At 33.2% G+C, this 9,356-nt stretch overlaps 1 protein-coding gene across 1 annotated transcript; it reads left to right on the forward strand.

Moving 5' to 3' along the window:
• The first annotated feature begins 4,130 nt into the window (after positions 1-4,130).
• LOC144567849 (putative flavin-containing monooxygenase 1) lies at positions 4,131-8,518 on the forward strand. Its single transcript, XM_078318043.1, has 6 exons — positions 4,131-4,426; positions 4,528-4,731; positions 5,998-6,235; positions 6,699-6,877; positions 7,208-7,566; positions 8,097-8,518. The coding sequence occupies exons 1-6, from the start codon at positions 4,193-4,195 to the stop codon at positions 8,449-8,451; spliced, it is 1,569 nt and encodes a 522-aa protein (XP_078174169.1). The 5' UTR covers positions 4,131-4,192; the 3' UTR covers positions 8,452-8,518.
• The last annotated feature ends 838 nt before the right edge of the window (positions 8,519-9,356 follow it).

The raw sequence follows: 9,356 nt of genomic DNA on the forward strand, positions 1-9,356 counted from the left end.
AAATTATGAGCTTCAACACTTAAGTATGCATTGGTCGCGCCGCATATGATCCCAATGCCCGTAGACCGCGCGCCGCACCCGTGGACTGCGCCTCTGAACCACGCACAGCACCTGCAGACCGAGCCTGTGCACCGCGCACCCTTTTTCTTACCACTACACTAGAGTTCACATGTGTTATTTTATAGATAAATATAGTATTTAACTATTTTTCTTTACAAATTTGATTTAAATTATCTCTCCTCCTTATTAAGGAGTTTAATGTTTTCTACTACATAATTTGCTCCCGTTGCTGTGCACGGGCACGATTACTAGTAATATATATATATATATATATATATATATATACACATATACATATACATACATACATATACATATACATATATACATATATACGTATAAATATATACATATAGAGGAGGGATCAAGTTACAATAATTTTTGAGTTACAACAAGTTACAACGATCATTTTCTACATTTTCAAAGTCCAAATCGTCGATCCAAACCGTTAGATGTGATCTCCACAATAAAATGTGCTTCCATACCAAATTTTACATTTTTGGAATTTTTTTACTATTTATTAAGATGGGTACAAAATTCAATGGTCTGAATTTGACTAGTTTTTGTACCCATCTTAATAAATAGTAAAAAAAATCCCAAAAAATGTAAAATTTGGTATGGAAGCATATTTTATTGTGTAGATCACATCTAACGGTTTGGATCGACGATTTGGACTTTGAAAATGTAGAAAATGGTTGTTGTAACTTGTTGTAACTCAAAAATTGTTGTAACTCGATCCCTCCTCATACATATATGACGAGGGTTCCAATGCCTCATTTTTTTTCATACCTCATCATACCTCATATTTTATATTTTCATTTTCAAAGTCCAAATTGTCGATCCGAACCGTTCAATAAAATATTTATACTAAAATATGCATGGAGATGAAATTTTATATTTTTTGAAATTTGTTTGCTATTTTTTAAGATAGGTACAAAATCACTGTTTTTGAACAGTTCAAAAAACAGTGATTTTCTACCCATCTTAAAAAATAGCAAAAAAATTTCAAAAAATATAAAATTTCATCCCTAACCATATTTTAGTATGGATATCATGTCGAACGGTTCGGATCGACGATTTCATCCCTAACCATATATATTGAACCCTCCTCAATATATATATATGTATATTATATATAATATATAATATATAATATATGTATATGTATATATTTATAGAGGAGGGTTCAAATGCCTCCATTTTTTGTGCCTCCATCATGCCTCCATTTTTAAAAACTTTAATAACTCAAAATTTAAATCTTAAAATTCAAAATAAAACCGTTGGATATGAACTATATCATTTTATCTATGCACATGTAAAAAATTATGGCATTTCAACTTTGTTTTGATTGTCATCTTGAGCTTGTAAAAATGTATACAAATATGGATAATTTCTAGACGTTGATTTTTCGACTTATTAATTCATATAAAAGCAAAATCAAAATGTGATAATTTTTTATGGGCACATAGAGAAAATAACATATATTACATCTAACGGTTTTATTTTGACGTTTAAGTTTTAAACTTTGAGTTATTTAAGTTTTTAAAAATGGACGCATGATGGAGGCACAAAAAATGGAGGCATTTGAACCCTCCTCATATTTATATATACATATATATACATGTAGAGTAAGGCTACGCTACTTCGCGAATTAAACGGGGTGTTTTAATTCGGGCCCATATCTCTAATTTCGAAGTCCAAATAGCCGATCCAAACCGTTAGATGTTTAATCTATATTAGAATGTGCTTGGAGACCAAATTTTATATTTTTTTTGAATTTTTCTACTGTTTATTAAGATGGTTTGAAAATCGTTGGTTTTTAATGTCTACCGTCGAACGAAAACTTAAACTGAGTTTTTGAGGCACGAAACGATGTTTTTTTGAAATTCTGATGCTTTGAATACTTGGGGGTGATCGCCTGGGTGGTTTTCGGATCCGTCTCGTCCTCCCCTTTCCGAAAAGTGTTCATACGCCCAAATCCGACTTTTCTAGACAAAGTTATGGATGTTTAAAGTTTTTTCGAAAGCTGAACTTTGGAAATTCATAACTAACTGTAGAAAAATCCAAATAAATTGAAATTTGTGTCAATTATGTGTATTTTTTAATGCTCTACATGCTAATATAATCACTTTTACAATTTAGTTCTTGTATCAGTCCAGACTTGCTGATTTACCAGAAGAGGTCAAATGCCGCATGCGCCGCATTTGCTGCTGCCGTATGGGCTATGTATATATGTATAATATATGTATATATAATATAATAGAGTTTGGCTAATATAACATCGGTGTCATTTTAGCCTATACAACACCAACTCTAAAACTTATCAAATCAACTTTGAACGACTAATCCAAACCGTTCAAACCAATTTACATTATGAGTGATGCGTTTACATACAATTTTTTTAATATTTTTGAGTTATTTTAGTATCAAATCAAGCGGTAAAAATTTTAAAAAATGAATGTATTAAAATTAAATTAAAAACTCACACATTTGACCACTTGACTTAATACTAAATAAATTTGAAAAGTTATAAATTTTGCATGTAAATGCACAACTAATGAAGTAGATCGGTTTGGATTCACCATTTGAAGTCGATTTGATAGGTTTTAGAGTTGGTGTTATATAGGTTGAAATGACACTGATGTTATACTAGCCAAACTCAATATAATATATGTATATGTATATGTATATGTATATGTATATGTATATGTATATGTATATGTATATGTATATGTATATGTATATGTATATGTATATGTATATATAATGAGGAGGGATCAAGTTACAATAATTTTTTAGTTACAACAAGTTACAAATAACTCAAAAATTGTTGTAACTTGATCCCTCCTCATATATAATATAATATATGTATATGTATATATAAGAGATGGGCTACGGTGAGTTGCGAAGTAAAACGCATTTCTACTTCACGCCATATTTTTATTTTGAAAGTCCAAATGACCGATCCGAACCGTTAGATGTTTAATCCATATTGAAATGTGCTTGAAGACCAAATTTTACATTTTTTTGAACTTTTTTACTATTTATTAAGCATTTTTGAAAATTGTTGTTTTGCTGTGAACAGTAAAATTTTCTGGACCATCAGATCAGCGACTTTCAAAATTGCTTAATAAATAGTAAAAAATCCAAAAAATGTAAAATTTGGTCTCCAAGCACATTTCAATATGGAGAACAAGATGAACGGTTCGGATCAATGATTTGAATTTTAAAATCGCAAAATATGAGTGTGAAGTAAAATAGTTGCTTTACTTCTCAACTCACCGTAGCCCATCTCGTATATATAATATAATATGTGTATATAATATAATACATGTATATATATGTATATCATTGAGACAATCTAACTATATTTTCTTATGTATGAATAAAATATTTTTTTTAGAATCAAGGCCAAGTCCTTAATTAGTGTTATCTTTAAACTTGTAATATCCAACTAACAAACTAAATCAAAGTTATAAAGAGTTACGACATCACTTCATAAATATATCAAATATCTTATTTTTTGGCATACACTTCAAACAATAAAACTTTTTCTTCACAAAATTATTTAAATCAAATACTAAGATTTCTCTAAATAAAAAAAAAGAGTGGACCGCCCGTGGGGGGGCGGTCCGTGCTGTGACCCGCCCGTGGGCCTGGCGGTCTGGTGGTATTTCTGGGCCACCCGTGGATCTGACGGCCGGAGCATTTATAAAAAAAATAAAACAGGAGGGTATTTTTAAAAAAAAAAATTTAGAGTATTAATAAAAATGACCGGATAGGTTGAAGAATTCATATCTTCTCCATTAACTCAAATTTTGAGTTAAAATGTGGACCGTCCGATTGAGATCTGTACTAATATTAAAGGGCCCCGTGCGTCATAGGTTTGGGCCGGATTGGTCCGAATTCTGATCGTACGGTTCAGAAATTAACTCAAACGGTACGTTAATACAGAGGATACGTGTCCATAGGTTAATGCGCACTCAAAAGCAGATGTGACATTTCCACACGTCATGTGAACTACACTGATAATTATTTATTATACTTCGAACTGATAATCCAAGCCCCGACCTACAAGTATTTAAAGCGCGCCATACTATAGTACCATACCAAATTTCTGATCATCCTCAAAATGGAAAGGAAGCGTGTAGGCATCATCGGAGCCGGAGTGAGCGGCCTTAGTGCATGCAAACAAGCCCTGGACCGGGGCTTCAACCCGGTCGTCTTCGAATCCACCTCCAGCATAGGTGGTGTGTGGGCCCGCACTATAGACTCGACAAGGCTTCAGTCACCTAGCGTTGCGTACCAGTTCTCCGACTTTCCATGGCCGAAAAATGTGACAGAGCCGTACCCCGACCACCATCAGGTTTAATTTTGTCTAACAAGTTGGTTTACAAGTTTAAACTTATTGATATATAGTTGTAGTAACATTAATTGTTCATATAAACAAATTAAATTAAAATACAGGTTATGGACTACCTTTGGTCGTATGCGCGCCATTTTGAGCTGTTGAAGTGCATCAAATTTGAGCATAGAGTGGTGAGCATCGAGTATGTCGGGCCGAAGGAGGAGGAAATGACAGTTTGGGAGTTATGGGCTGGGAATGGGGAGGCATTTGGAGGTGGCCGAGGCGAGTGGCACATTACTGTTGAACATGGAGGCACAATTGAGGTTTGGATTTCTTTTTTCTATTTTTATTGTGTATCAATTGGCTTTTCCTTTCCTTTTTTTTCTCTTTTTTTTTTCTCTCTAGAAATTGTGGTGACAACTTAATTATTTCTGCTAATTAAATTGTCAAATTTATTGGTAACATTTACTGAGATTTTGCCTATTAATCCATGATCTCGTGTAATTATTTCCAGCAATATCCTGACATGAGCGAGAACTATTTATTTATGAGTTGGATTAAATATTTTGTTTTAGTCTCAAGTCAAAGATCTGAACTGGATCAAGGATCTGAACTGAACTCACATTCCTGTAAACCAAACTAAAAGCCCAAAGGCTGTGCACTTTGCTTGAACTTCTAATTTTTTTGCTTCTGAATAATTATAAACTAGAACTACTTCACTGCTATATATGACCAACTAAAACTACTTGACCACAACTAGAGGCGGAATTAGAAAGTTGAGATTGAAAGATTGGATAAACATGTATTAAGTAATTTCATTTTATGAGAGAGAATAGTACAAATTAATTTTGTGAATTTTTAAAGAACAAAATAAAAAATTTAATTTATAGGAGGAACTTGGCCCCTTCACCGAAGCAACTTTCCCTGACGACAAACTTAATAGAATTCAAAATCGTGCTTGACCAAAAAGGCCTAGCTCTGAAATCCAAACTCTGAAAGCAAAAGATCGTGGCTCAAATTAATCGTGCATGTCTATGACCTTTCAATAACTTACAAAAATAATTTCAAAACCCACTAAGAATGGTTTCTATGTTCGTGTTGATGATCTCCAAACAGTAGTGGCTCTATCAGGTGCAATTATTTTGTACTATACATTAATTTTGATATATAAATGATAGCATAATTAACAGTATTGTAAGGATCACTCAAACAATGCACTGCTACTGTGGTATTAGTCATTATAATAGTTGTTATCATAATAATTATTCAACTTGTGGAAAGGCCCCGGTACCACAATTAAATTTTACTTTAGATGTGACAGTACTTACATTAATTTCTGAGGCTAATTTCCTATATACCGTTAAAATGCTTTGATTTGATAAATATCATGTGCCTGAGAATGCATCTAAAATTAACCTTCCATATATTTGCAAAATCAGGTATCTCAATTTTATACATCAGGCCAAGATTTTTGGGTACACAAATATTATTGAGGATTTTAGGTACAAATATTTTTGGGCCCACAAATTTTTGTTAGTGAAATTAATGCTCTCAACCATTGTTTTAAAAAACTAATTTTGTGATTCCAGACATATCAGATGGATTTTGTGATCCTCTCAATTGGCCGATTCAGTGGAACCCCTAACATCCCAACATTTCCTCAAGGCAAGGGAACTGATGTTTTTGAAGGAAAGGTGATCCATTCCATGGATTACTCTAACATGGGCACTGCAAAGGCGGCAGAGTTAATCAAGGATAAACTCGTCACTGTCGTCGGTTTCCAGAAATCAGCTATTGACATTGCTGACGAATGCTCCAATGTGAATGGTAAAGGAATCATTTGCAAAAATGTTCAATTTTTTTAAAGAATGTTCTAACCAAAGATTGGTACCTTGAAGACATTAGAGACAGCAAAAGAAAAAGTACAAAGTAAACATAGAACTTGAAGAGCCTTAACTCTCATAATAAATAATTTTTTTTTTTTAATGAAATTATAGAAGACACTTTGCTTATTACTAAAAAAAAAAAAAAATTCAAGTACTGATATCCTATTGCAAACAAGTACCTGCAACATAGCTTGCCCAGTACTGTATACCGCGTGGGGAGTGCTGCTATCGGGATGCCAACCTTAAAAAAAAACATAGCTTGCCCAGTTGAGTGCCAAAAACCAAAAATAAAATAAAATAAAGAGGAAGAGAAAGTCTAAAAGAGTATATTGAATGCAGCTTTCCCTTTCTACATCCGTGCTCAAATGCAACTACTAAATTTTTTCATAATGTGGTTTTATTAGGCTCCAAATTTCCCTGCACAATGATTGTCAGAACAAAGCATTGGATCATACCAGACTACTATGCATGGTTTGGATTTCCCATTGGGTTCTTTTATCTTAATCGTTTTTCAGAGCTCCTAATTCACAAACCTGGAGAAGGATTCTTACTTTGGCTGTTGGCTACCGTTTTATCACCTTTGGTAATTTTTATCTAAACACCTTCAATTGCAATCTCAATTTGCATGTAGAAAATGCCAAATTGTACATGATGGCCTGATTTGTACCAGACCAGAATGATTTGCAAATGGTAAGGTACTGATAGGGATTGACCTGTATTGAGTTAGGAGCCGCATCAGTGTGCATATTCAATGCAGGAAATAGTACCAAAAAGTAATAAAAATTGAAGTTATCATCGTGATCAATCAGAACAGGTTTAGTACTACGAGTAGGTACTATGTCGATGCTGATATGATGAAATAATAGCTATTGTATGAAGTCTCATAATTTATTATTTAAATGTTTAATTTCAGAGGTGGTTGTTCTCAAAATTTTGTGAGAGTTATTACAAATCTGTTGTACCAATGAAGAAGCATGGGATGGTGCCAGACCATAGCATCTTTCAGGCCATGACTTCATGTTTGGTAGCAATTCTGCCCGAGAAATTTTATAATAAAGTGGATGAAGGTAGCATTGTGCTGAAGAAAGGAAAAGCTTTTAGTTTTTGTAAGGATGGTGTGGTTCTTGAAGGGGAGAACTCGCCTATAAAGAGCGATATAGTCATCTTTGCAACTGGATATCGAGGTGATCTGAAGCTCAAAGATATATTCAAGTCATCATTTTTTCGGGATACTGTGGCCGGGTCTCAATCTTCTACTGTTCCTCTATACAGGTTAGTAACAGATGCACTGTGCATATTTATAGTTGTAATTTTTGCACTATGAATTGGAGTATGCATTGTGCATCTTCAAATTGCAACTTGAACTTCACAATGTTTATATATATATATTTTTAAAATAAAAGAGAGAAATCTATAGCCCCTGGCACAAATAGTAAGTTGTTTTGGTACAGAAAAAAAAAAAAAAAAATAGAGTTCAAACTGCTATTGACAGGATTATCATTGATGTCTTACTCGGACCATTTTCCATTATGTAAATAAGAAAAATTGGAAATTCAACAAATTTTGCTTATTTATGTTACAATTCAGCATGCATTTGTATGCTAAATTTTTCTCTATCTAAATATATTTGAATTGCTGCGGAGAACAATCCTACACATCTTAGGTTATTATTTGAACAATTTGTATACCATGAACTTGTTGTATTGCCAATAGTTGAACTTGTTGTATTAGCTTCACGCACATTATTTCTTTCTCTTCTTTCTAGATATATAAATGACATTATAGTTTGGAATATATGGCAGGGAATGCATTCACCCAAGAATTCCCCAACTAGCAATCGTCGGTTACTCCGAAAGCCTTTCCAATCTATACACATCAGAGCTTCGTTCTAAATGGTTAATCCATTTTCTCGAAGGGGGGTTCAAACTACCTAGTATAAAATCAATGGAGAAGGATGTGATTGAATGGGAGAAGTTCATGAAAAGGTACTCCCATGATTACTTCCGTCGATCATGCGTCGGTACGCTTCACATCTGGTACAATGATCAGTTGTGCCGGGACATGGGTTGCAATCCGAAAAGGAAAAAGGGATTTTTCGCTGATTTGCTGCTTCCCTACGGACCTGGCGATTATGCTGATATAACTCCCCAGAAATAAATTTATATTTGATATTCCCCTTTTATTAAAGTTCATCATTTTTAATAAATAAAAGTGTGCAAGGCTTGTGGTTGACAGATATGCTTCAAATTTTCCAAATTGAAATCTATTTTTGTATTTGGAATTTTCCATCTCCAAAAAAGATTTGACAGCGCGTTTCTTTAAAATGACATTAGCGTTCTGTCTGTCTGTATTTAAAATCAGCCAAGCTAATAGTTGCCTCCCAATAAACTCAAAAAGTATTTTGTTCGGAATTTTCAAGTATTACGCGGATGAAAAATGAATTAATGAACTTTTTTTTTCAAGCCAAGTAATCGAAATAAATAAATTTTAAATTCATACTTTCAATGATAACATGCCATGCATCTATGGAATCAATATTGAGCGATTTTTGTATTTTCAACAACTTATATTTAAATTGTCTGTGATAACAATCACGACAAAGACAAAAAGAACAATAATGTAATACAAATTCTAATGAGGATCATCATCCTTATCATCATCACCACCGTCACTATCATCATCATAAATTTAATTCTTTCATTTATTTAAATTTGAATTACTTAGGGCCGGGTCAGACCCGCATGAGCACCCTACGGTAATGATCATCATCATCATCAGGGGCGGATCTACTGTAGCACAGGGGGATAGCCGCCCACCCCCCGGATTTCGAGTTTTAGTAGTAATCTATTGGTACATATTGACTTTATCCTTCCTTGGAAAAATTTTTGCTCCCCTCTGGATATTTGATTTGTAATTCGGATTAAATTTAGTGTTAAAATCAAAATAAATTTCTTGAATTATGATTGGTAATATTAATTATAAATTATAAGTTAGAGTATTGGAAAATATACGTCAAAATATTTTTTTTTTTATTGAGTTCCCAATTAGTTAATGGATTTAAA

Source organism: Carex rostrata, chromosome 16, assembly GCF_964058835.1.
Source record: "Carex rostrata chromosome 16, lpCarRost1.2, whole genome shotgun sequence".
Classification (NCBI taxonomy): Eukaryota; Viridiplantae; Streptophyta; class Magnoliopsida; order Poales; family Cyperaceae; genus Carex; species Carex rostrata.